Raw genomic sequence first — 12,190 nt, 5'->3', positions numbered from 1 at the left:
AGACACTTACAAACTGTCTAAAGATACAGTGGATGGAGCATGCACTGGGTTTGCAACAACCGGAGCTGTCAGGCTGGTTTATACATAAAGTGATGTGGAAGCCCAGGCCAGCCTTTCAGTGATGAAACTAACCACTGATGCAACTTACCAGATATATCTCATTCAACACACCTTATAACCAACTCATGCAAACCTATCCTGCTCATCACCCACCTATACAGCATAGAATACCCCTTTCCTATCACAGAAAGCTCTTCTGTTCTAAGACAAGTAGGAAGGAAAGCTTGCTTTCAAGCAACACGCTCTGCAACAATTCTAGTTAACTGAATCTCTTAGTGCAACCAAATTTCTATGGAGACTTGCAGGTGTTTAAATTATCTGCCATATCATGGGATGAACTAAAGAGATCAGGGGTGAAAGAATAAGTGCTGGTGGTGATCACAAGGCAATCACTGGACACATTAAGCAAAGTGTAAATCTAGACAGACCTGTGAAAATGTGCTCAATTCTCGACTCTGTAGAAATGGGTGGATAAGAACTCTTTTTGGAGAAAAGCCTCTCATGCACTTTCATGCAAGCACAACAGTTATGCATCCTCAGTGGTTCCAGTGTAGTGTTTCTAGTAACCATTTTCCCCATCCATGACTGGGTTGGGGACTGCATAGGATGGTAGTGGCCCTTAGGGTTTCTGTACACAGCTAATTAATAAATGTTAATGTTGAAACAAGCATAACCCGCCATGTCCCACAATCCTTTTTTGTATCCTCACTGACTAGTCCAGGTAAGAATTAACAGCAGTTCAGGTTTCATGGCTTGCAGACACGTGGGTCCATTCACTGGGTAAAAAGATGTACATGCAGAAAGCTCACAAGTGATATGTATGGCGTAAGAAATTCGAATAGATTTCTCTTTTTTCTTAAATGGCTCTTGAATGAACAATTACAGGTATTGTTTTTTATTTTTAATGGGCGCGGGTTAACCTAGTTGAAGCACTGGAGTCAACAGTACTATCTACTGAGTAATATTCATAAATTGGCTGACTTTAGTCTCTCCTTAGCTAGCCTTAGACCAAGTGGGAAAGGTTTCACTTGTCCCAAGTCTTTTTCAGTGTTTGTCAGATGGGTGGAAACTGCTTCAGATAGACCTTCAAAATCAAGGCTACGAGTAAGGGAAAAGGCAGCAGTCAGACAACTTTCAGAGGTCAATGAGAGTGGTGTGTATCAGCATACTGGTAAAGCATGATGTCCTTGCCAGTCACCAGGAAGCATTCCTCTCTGGAGGGGTTCATCTGGACTAGCCAGTATCAACTCACTGGGTGGAGGGGGGTGGGTGCCATTCACTGCAGGATATAGGAGTCGGAGCTCATTTAGATGGAGAGGGTGCTGAGCAGGGCTAGGCAGTATGCCATCTCAAATGGTAAACAGACGTCAAAGAGAATGAAAAGAACAGAGTCCCCTTGGCCAGTCATGAGTAGGGAGTCAACCACCATCTGTAGTGTTACGGTTTCCTTATTGTGCTGTTACTGGAATCCCGATTAACAGGAAGGTTCTATAAGTGGTGAACTCTACCCTGTCCTTCCTCTAGGAGCTTCAAGGTTCCATCGTCCTCTGGGCAGGTCATGGGGTACCACGTTTCTACCTAACTGTTCTCAGGATGTAGCTCATTTTGGTCAGGTTTGAGTTGTTCAGAATGACATGAGTAAAATACTAAACCTGTCTTCTATTACCCAACTTCAAACTCACAGACAATGTATTTGATAGAATTTGGCGCTACTTCTTTTAACCCTTTCGATGCTGATGACGAGCTCAGCTCGTCATCACCCACGGGTGTCGTGTGCTGATGACGAGCTGAGCTCGTCATGGTGCCACTAAAATGGCATTTTCCAGCACAGGGGGGGGGGGGGGGGGGGGGGGGGAACGCCCAGCAGCCATGTGGTTAACAACTATGAATCATGATCCTTTAAGGTTGCCAAGAAAAACTCGTAAAATATCAGAGAGTGTATTCGAAACCTTGCCTGCAGAAGTAGGTCTGCTTCGCCTTTTTTGCTTACGGTCGTAATTCCCATTATGTGCATTGTTACATTGAGCATATGTCACTTTTTATGATAGAGGTTGTGGTTCTTTTTATAGGCCCAGGAGCAAGGTGCTTAACATGTACTGCTTTTCTGGTGGCGGTCAATAAGAAAATGCACTCTTCTATCCCTAAAGTTTGAAATAATCTTTTCTAGGATCAAGAAGAGAGTTTGACAACCCTTGAGCAACAGGAAAAGATTCTAGATCACAGAAAACTCAGCAGCGAATATCTGAAATCAATTTGAGACATCAATTCATAAACAAAATCAATATAAAATTCACTTCATAAAAACATTAAAGCTGATGCTGCATTATTTGAGGAAATAGGAGGAATATTTTAGACAGACTATTTACAGGGCAAATCCACAGCATAAAAGAAAAAACCAGAAGTGATTCAGTGGATATATTTGTAAGTAAATGACAAGTTGGCGGAATGGTGTTGGACATCAATGCAGACATTGTGTGCATGATTAAAAATCAATCAGTTTGCATACTGAGCTAGCAACTGAAATAACACAAAAACACTACAAAGTTTTTCATGCAAAGCAGACTTTACTACTGTGAGTCCCACAGTTGTATCGGATGCATTTTCAAATTCAGATATTAACTTCCAGCCCAACACAGACTAGGGTAAGCTGTACAATGCATCTACTATGACTTCTGCAAAGAAGGACTTCCTTTTTTAAGTATCACAAGAATCCATTTACCACTACCCCTGTATTTCGCTATCATGTCTACCAAAGAAGCATGTACGCTATTCTTGTTGTATTCAAGCTATTGAAGCACTGAAGGATTTAAATGTCAACCACATCACTCTTCCCCTCTTAAAAGGCAAGCCTATAACATCAATACAAATAATAATTGAACACTTTTCCATAACATGTTACAATGCTAATCAGTCTTAGAAAAACAAGTACAGTACAACAGTAGCATGAGGGACACTTACCTTCGGAGGATCGAACAGCTCCAATATGTACTCTTCACTGTCTGAAGTCCCTACTTTCCGCAAAACCAACCGACATCTTTGTAGGGTAGCCCCATTGTCCATGCTTGCCTCGTCTACCATCCCATATTTTAAATATCCTTCCTTCCGGACTTCATAAGCATGATCTCGCAAAAGCGTCCATGGCAAAACCCTTTTGGCCAGGCCATGCCACGAAGTTGGTTCGTCTACTTCTGTCTCGTTGTTCTCAGCATGGTTAGAGTCTGAACTTTTTCTGCGAAAAAAGTTCCTAAAACTCTGCCGCAAACAGCTGAAGCGCGACTGCTGTCTCCCTGGGACTTGGGAAGAGACTGTAGGAAGCTCATCAGAACAAAAGCGTTTGGGTGAACGGCGGCCACCAATGTCAGATGGTATCAGTTCCGAATGGTCGGTTTGCACGGTCAACTCAACCTCTGCCTTGGCCGCAACTGTCCCTGTAGACTCCTCTGGGGCCTTTCTACCAGTTTCTCTGTAATCTTGTACTTTACTGAAAGGAAAGAATCGCCACTTGTCCATGGCACATCCCTCTTTTACCTCGTTTTTGAAGTACTGCTGGAAGAGGTCTGTAAATTGCTCCGAGACGTTCTCGGCAGCCAGGATGTCATGGTGGGGGTTTTCTTTGGCAAACAGCCAGTACTGCTTTGCAAGCTCTTTGGCTGTTGTGATAGCATGCCGCTCACAGAATTCATTCCAACCCTGAGGAAGCGGGGACGTCTCTTGTGAAATAGTGTCTCCATTCATTGCAGTGACAGGAACATTCGCAGATGCTAAAATAAAGAAGAATCAATCATGAATGAAGGCTTTGCCCATTCTCTACAAATCCTGTCACCTTTACTAACAAACCTTAGCAGTTCTAGAAGGAATTGTTTGTCATTAATATTATTTCCTTCTTGAGACATTACTGAGATCTTTTGAAGAACAAACCTTATTGTGAATACTTTTTTTTTTTAAATCAGTTTCCAAACCCATGGCCCCTGTAATTCTAAGCATATTATTACTGTTTAATAAACATGCATTGTTATATCATGGGCCACTTCCACGGTCGGGGAGTGATTTTCCAACGAAGAACCCTTAAAGGAGCATTCCCTCTACAAATCAAACGCCGCATTCTGGGTGCGGAGTCCCAAAACCTGCCGACCCTATTAAAGAGGCAATTTCAACACACTGAAATTTGTAAATGTCCTAAAAGCATGGATGGATTCCATTTAGCACTGAATAAATGGAAACCATATCAACTGCACGGTCTACTTAACTTCACTCACTGTTAGTCCTAAAATTGGAGAGAAAAAAAATGATAAGTTTGACCTTTTTCGTACTGGTGAAAGAAGTTTGGCATGCTCTTCCAACTGGCTTAAGGAACATCATTAGGTCTTCGTTTATTTTATTTTTTTAAACATCTTTTCCCTTGTTAATGTCAAACCCCTGTGGCCAAGGTCATGTCAGTGGGTGAGCTACTTAATCATCTGCAAAGCCTGTCTTTCGTTAGTGCCAGGATGTCACCAAATGGTGAAGGTAGTGCTCTACAAATACATTGCATCAATTTAAGACACTGGTGTATACGTGACTGTTTTCAAATTATGTCTCTTGTGGGGACATGCTGCTCACTAGGAACTGTCCAAGTCCTCCAGTTATCAGAAATGTTTGGCTGATCTGGAGGCCTCCAATTCACAAACTATAAAAGTCATATTATCCAGGGAAAAGGAGGAGACAAATACGTCCAACTCAATAAATGCAAGGCAGCGCAAACGTCCACTTTAACCCTTAATAATCTAGATAAAGCACAGTGTATAACATTTTTTCACAAAGTGAGGGCGTGGAAAGACATAACTTAAAAGCCATTTGCTCTTCAAAATGCAACACACAAAGGCCTTCATTTAAAGTGCATGTAAAAGTTGTGAAATGTAATATTCAGATTACGACACATTTAACATATTATACCTAGTTAAAATAAAGTAGTATTGCAGCATTATTGAAATTCAGTTAGCCTGCATGTTTTTTCCATTCACAGTGCTGTATAAATCACCTGTATGTGTGGAATCCTCTAAGCACAAATACAGAAAACTAGCACAAAAATGTGATTACTGTTCATTTTTTCCAATTTATGTGTGGAAAAAGTTAAATCTAAGATAATACCACAAATTGCAACGGAGGTAATATAATAACATTGAGGTAGTACCAGGAATCTAAAAACAAAAAAACTAGCATTCATTCATTCATTATACTCTTAAACAAGGTCTGGCAACTCCAATAGGTCTGGCTTTAAAGGAATGTTGTATGGTAATGTGAAAAGTTCTACACAAATGATGGACAAAATGCTGAATAAATCAGACCTTCACCCCCTGTCAAGAGATCTGGGTTTAAATCCATTGTTCTTTTGCTCACCATGCCACCCCAGTTTAGACCCAGCCATATGCAAATCAGTCTTGACCCGGTTCTTTATGGGAACAGTACAGCCAGAACTGCCAATCAAGATCCTCCCTGGAACGGAAACAACCCTCCTGGGACTGGTTTCATGCTATTACCCCTCATCGGCCAGGTTAGCTTGAATCCAGTGGCACAGTGAGCAAGGGACTCACGTCTGGGCATACCCATCCCACTTAGGGCGAAAAGTGCTACGTATGATGGACAGAATGCTGAATAAATCATACATTCACCCCCAGTCAAGAGATCTGGGTTTTAATTCATCATTCGTTTGCTCACCATGCCACCCCAATCTAGACCCAGCCAATGATTTGCATATGGCTGAGTCTAAACCGGGTTGTCAAAGTGAGCTAAAGAACGGCGATTGATTCAACCCAGATCTGTGACTGGGGGTGAGTGTATGAAAAGTTTCAGCGCTCCATCCATCATCTCCTTGTGCTTTGTTCGCTCTAAGTTGGCAGGATATGCCCAGACTTGGTCCCTTGCTCACTTTGCTACTGGATTCAAGCTAGCCTGGCTGATGAGGGGTGTTACCCCGAAACCGATCCTAGGATGCTCGTTTCTGGTCTAGGGAAGACCTGACTTGGCAGTACGGGTTGGACTGTTCCCATGAGGCACAAGGTCAAGGCTGATTTGCATATGGCTGGGTCTGAACTGGGGTGGCGAAGTGAGCCAAAACCACTCTTTAGTGATGCTCACATAATTGTCTGGCGACAGCTCAGCTGCCAAGCCAGACCATAAAAAGCGAACAGAAGTGTAAAGGCCCATTATACTTTTTTGCACCGCTAGCAAGTCATAATTTAGGTCTTAAAAGGCAAGGAAAAATAGACGGATTGGTTTGGGCTCAACATGCTATACAAGAAAACAATCCCACGTTTAGGATTTTACTTTTACTTGTCAAAGGCCTACGGCATAAACCATTTACCAGTTCTTATTTTCACAAGACCCAGCTCTGGAGACGTTACATTTGGCTTGACCTCAACACTTCCAGACAGAGACTATAATAGTCTGACGCTTTTCAGTTTTTGCCTTGGGCACATTTGGCTTGAAGGGGCCAAAGCGGTCATACCAGCACATCAGGGACTGCCTTACCTGCTGCACCAGCCACTCCTGCGGCCCAGACGCTGTCGGTCTCCCCTGCCGCCGTCTCTACCATCTACGCATGGCCGCAGAGGGGGGAAGTCTACAGCTCGCACGCAGCCTTGCTGCACCGCCCACTTACGCCCTGTAGCTCGCCTGGAGGCGCTTAAAGTTCAGAAGCTTCCTCCGCGTCGCAGACGCGCGCGGGCGGCTCCGTCTGAGGCCGTCGGAGGACGAAGGAGGCCGGGCTGGGCCCCTTCCCTAACAACTTAACATGGGTAAGCGCAAGATCATTACAAATGCTGAGGAGGGGGCCAAGAAGGCTAAAGTACTGAGACACTCGGAGACAATCATCTCCTACCTTACATCTGCCGTGGGGGCTTTGTCAAAGGAAATAGCAACAGCACAACAGGAGTTGGGCCTATTATCACCCTCACAAATCATCCAGTCTACCACTTCGGACATTGTCCCAACTCCGTGTATTCCACTAGAGCCAGAAGCGGTTGTGGTGAATTCCAACTCTATTGCTGCCACCTCTGTCTGCCCAGCCCCAGCCCGCTCCCCCGCCCCGCACTTCCCAAATCAGTCCCAGGGGTCCGGCCAAGAGAAAAAAGCCAACACAAAAAGGAGGAAAAAGGCCGAGAGTGTTCATACCATCGAACGGTATTGCACCGTTACAACGCAACTTTTACAACGCACTACCATTACATCGCAACTTTTACAACGCAAATACCATTACAATGCATGCCATTACAACACATGTCATTACATAGCAGATACTATTACAACGCATGCCATTACATCGTAAGTATAGGTAAGTATATAATTTTTATTTTATTTTATTTCACATTATTTTATTAATTTAATTAATATTAAAAATAAATTAAAATATTTTATGTATTTTTATAAAATTAATTATATTTATTAATTTAAGTAATTTTGGGGTATTTTTAGGTTTTAGGGCTGGGATTGGTTTTTGGGGTACAGGGGTATTTTTAGGTTTTAGGGCTGGGTTTGGTTTTTGGGGTACAGGGGTATTTTTAGGTTTTAGGGCTGGGATTGGTTTTTGGGGTACAGGGGTATTTTTAGGTTTTAGGGCTGGGTTTGGTTTTTGGGGTATAGGGGTATTTTTAGGTCTGGGTTTGGTTTTTGGGGTATAGGGGTATTTTTAGGTTTTAGGGCTGGGATTGGTTTTTGGGGTACAGGGGTATTTTTAGGTTTTAGGGCTGGGTTTGATTTTTGGGGTATAGGGGTATTTTTAGGTTTTAGGGCTGGGTTTGGTTTTTGGGGAATGGGGGTATTTTTAGGTTTTAGGGCTGGGTTTGGTTTTTGGGGTACAGGGGTATTTTTAGGTTTTAGGGCTGGGTTTTGTTTTTGGGGTACAGGGGTATTTTTAGGTTTTAGGGCTGGGTTTGGTTTTTGGGGTACAGGGGTATTTTTAGGTTTTAGGGCTGGGTTTGGTTTTTGGGGTACAGGCGTATTTTTAGGTTTTAGGGCTGGGTTTGGTTTTTGGGGTACAGGGGTATTTTTAGGTTTTAGGGCTGGGTTTGGTTTTTGGGGTACAGGGGTATTACGTCTTTAAATAAATTAAAATAATTTAATTAATTTAATTTAATAAAATTAATTACAATATTTACATTGATAAAAATAATTGAATTACATTACTTAAATTATATTAAATTACTTTTTTTATTTATTTTGAATTGTATTATTTTAAATTATTTCAAGTAATTACAATATTAATTTTATTTAAATTACTATAATTAAATTAATTACTGTTTTACATTTTTAAAATTTATATTTATTAATTTAAATTAATTAAATTAACTTTATTACTTTAAAAAAAATATATATATACTTACCTATACTTACGATGTAATGGCATGCGTTGTAATAGTATCTGCTATGTAATGACATGCGTTGTAATGGCATGCATTGTAATGGTACCTGCGTTGTAAAAATTGCGTTGTAACGGTCTGCGTTGTAAAATAACGCTTTCTAACGACATAGATCCCATCGAACCCTTGGCTAAGGAGAACCTTGGCGACCAGCTAGAGGCGCTATTTGTTGCTCGTATTGAACCCTTGTTAGTGGGCATAGCGAAAGACATTGTTGACACTTTGAACACTTGCCTCTCAGGCCTTCTAAAGAAATGTGCCCTTATACACACTTTGGCTAAGAAACTGGACCCTGCTCAGGAACCTCCTAGGGCGGTTCACACGACGTAGTAAGACCTATGGACCCAATGTCATCTTGTGAAGGGGGGGACTGTAGACAACCCTAGGATCCGGGTTCCTTGCAAAACACCAAGTAGGCCAAATATCATTCAACCCGCCTCAGGCCATACAGATAGCGCACACGAGATTCTTCGCATAGCTACCAGTAAAAGGGCGTAGGGGTGCCAATTAAATTTCGATCTGCCACCTGCTGCTGCCCCCTTAGTTGCTGTATTTATAGGGGTCCCCCGCTAGTAAATGGAGAGTTGGAACCCGTTGCGGTTCTAATTGAAAAGGTCAGACAATGGTGTGCTGACACCAGCAGCGGAGGGACAAACATTTCTAAGATGATCATTATGGCCAGAAGGGTGGGCTGGATTGGATATCGTACCAAACATGTGAAGGGTGACTGTGTTATAGTAAACTTTGATAGCCCCAATTTGGAAGATAGTCTGTTCGGGGACGGTTCAGAGATCCTAGATATAGGGAATATGAAACCGGTTCACTTGGGGTTTCTTTTATCAGCTGCCGGTTACACACTACCCACCCTCAGACTTGCATCCAAGGGCATGTCATCCAGGTACGCCAGGGTGTGGCTGGAGAGCAGTCCCGGAAGGGGGCAGATGGGGTAGGCACACACTGCATTTGAACAGGCAGTGTTTCAGGATCTGGAAACTTACCAAGACCCCACTACCTACCACAATTTCAGCACCACGGAATACCATGCACTGCAGGCCCTACAAAATTACCAGAGCATTACAATCAAGCCAGCTGACAAGGGTGGAGGTCTGGCAATACAGAACACCCCAGACTATGAAAGAGCTTGCCAAATCCTTTTGGATGATAAGAAGAATTATCTTCCTTTGCCTAGAGACCCAACAGAAGACCTTCGAATTCGGATCTGCAACTTAGTCAGACGAGCCGAAGAAAATAAAGAAATCTCCAAGAATGAGGCCGATTTTCTAAGCACGAATGAAAGCATAGTCCCGTACTTCTATACATTGCCAAAAACACATAAAAACTGAGTGCCCCCCCCCCCCGGCTGACCTATTGTTTCTGGCATAGGCTCCCTACTCGAGCCTCTATCACGCTTCTGTGATTATTACCTGAAGCCAATAGTCCAGAGCACCCCAGCCTACCTTAAAGACACGAAGAATCTTCTACAGGTACTCCAAGACCTTGACATCACAGGATATACAGTCACTTTGGTCACACTCGATCGAGAGCTTGTATACTAGTATTCCCCAGGACGATACCATCAAGGTCCTGGAGTCTGCTCTCAACTCCATTACCTGTGAATACCAAGCTTCAAAGGATTTCATTCTAAATTGCTCCACACTTGCACTAAAAGAGAACTTTTTCTCCTACAAAGGCAAACTCTTCCTACAATGCACTGGTACTTCAATGGGCAGCACATTTGCCCTCAGTGTAGCTGGCCTCTACGTTGCCGATTTTGAGACCAAACATGTCCTGCACCCAGACTGCCCCTTCACCACGTCCCAAAAGATCTGGAGACGTTATATCGACGATGTCCTGGTAATATGGACCGGCAATGACGAACAGCTACAGGCTTTTCTAACCTGGATCAATACTCTGGATCGAAACCTCAAATTTACTTTTGCAACCAGCAAGACCGAAGCTACATTTCTTGATGTCACAATCAATGTCACAGGAACCAGACTCACCACAAAGACCTTTCACAAACCAACTGCTCGGAATAACCTCTTAAAATTCACGAGCTTTCATCCTCGTCCACTGAAAGAAAATCTGCCATACGGTCAGTATTTGCGGTTAAGACGCAACTGCTCTAACCTACAAGACTTCAAAACCCAGTCTGTCGACTTGACAGATCAACTCAAATCTCGAGGCTACCCAATGACAACACTAAATAAGGGCTACAAAAGAGCACGTAAGCAGCCACGTGAAGCTCTCTTGGAGGACAAGGTTAATAATCCCAAAGAAATACCAATAACATGTGTGACGACATATAGTACTCTATCTAACTATATGAAGAAGTCCATTAACAAAAATTGGAGAATCCTATCCGGCACGAACAAAACTTGGGAAAAACCTTTGTTCTCTTTCAAAAAAGGACGCAGCCTAAGGGATGCACTCGTCCACACACGACCTAAAATCACTGTCACGGATACAGTGAGGTCAGTCACGGATACCTGGAATCTACCAAAAATCACAGGTCATTTTCCCTGCTCTAATTGCAGTGTTTGCCACCTCACTGGACATTCCAAAACGCTCGACCTTGAACCTGGAAAAATATGGACACAGAGAGACCACACAAATTGCAACTCACAAAATGTGATCTACCTGATAACATGTCCTTGCGATCTACGCTACGTAGGCATGACGAGCCGAAAAGTGAAGCAGAGAATCTGTGAACATCGTTCAAACATCAGATGCAAAAAACTAACAACCAAAATGAGCAGACACTTCCTGGAAAAGAACCATACAACCAATGATTTACACTGGACTGTAATTGAACATTTAAACAGTGGCAACAACATAAACAGTCGCCTCTTTGAAAAGGAACAGAGGTGGGTCTACAGGCTTGGGACCCATCTTATCCGTCTTAATGATGATATCCCTTGGAATGCTGTGATGAAGTAGACATTGTGTGAGCCTAACAAGCTGTTCAGCAAACATGGTACTAAAGCAGCCCTCGCATGAAATGGCATTTACTGCATAGAAGTCAAAAAGGTGCAAATCATTCACCAATCTCTCAAATACTTAACTAAACACAACTCTGGGACCAAACAACTGTTAAATCGGAATTAACCCCTTAACCCTCTACCGCCCAACTTTTGCGTCGGTAACATACCTAAAGCTTAACAACCACCCAGACGCCGTAGGTTGCTCAGCAACCAGATGCTAATCACGTAGCGAAACCGTCACATGACGGCTAATGGCTCATGTTATGGCGCCACCCCCAGCCCCACCCTTGACCACTCCCACCCCGGAAGTGATCCTCACCTCGCTGCTGTTGATACATATACGGCACAGAATCCCAGTCTCCACATCGTCGGGGTCCAGTAGAGGGTGATGCAGGTACACTGAGGGTGCCGAGCGTCGAGGGCGTGAGTAGAACCTCCGATCAAACGACAACCTCAACACAGAGCTAAGTACCGAACTAATTGCCACTTACTGACTATGTTTTCCTTCCCTTTTCTGACAAACGCGCAGGGTGTGCCAATTACGTTCCCACCCACCTCCTGTGACCCATGTTTTTATTGATGCGATCAACCTGTACCATTAATTTGATCGCAAATCGGAATTTTTCGATTTTTTACCAACCAACACATCTAGCTCGTACCACTAAATAGCATGTAGCACTTCCTTCTGATTAGCAAGTAAAACCCAGGGGCTAAGGTGGTGTTAACGATATGGCTATGTCGCACCACTATTGT

The 12,190-nt window shown here is 43.1% G+C and overlaps 1 protein-coding gene across 3 annotated transcripts in view; it reads right to left on the bottom strand.

The window, feature by feature from the left end:
- SH2B3 (SH2B adaptor protein 3) overlaps positions 1-12,190 on the bottom strand; it is a 657,750-nt gene that overhangs the window by 513,640 nt on the left and 131,920 nt on the right. For all 3 annotated transcript variants that reach the window (XM_086943034.1, XM_086943032.1, XM_086943033.1), the window contains one exon: positions 3,019-3,821. In XM_086943034.1, the coding sequence (XP_086799160.1) occupies positions 3,019-3,795 (777 nt within the window). In that variant the 5' untranslated portion in view covers positions 3,796-3,821. The remainder of the gene's footprint in view (positions 1-3,018; positions 3,822-12,190) is intronic.

Source organism: Lissotriton vulgaris, chromosome 11 (assembly GCF_964263255.1).
Source record: "Lissotriton vulgaris chromosome 11, aLisVul1.2, whole genome shotgun sequence".
Classification (NCBI taxonomy): Eukaryota; Metazoa; Chordata; class Amphibia; order Caudata; family Salamandridae; genus Lissotriton; species Lissotriton vulgaris.
The sequence above is the reverse complement of the archived record's forward strand: the minus strand, read 5'-3'. Positions and strand labels throughout refer to the sequence as shown.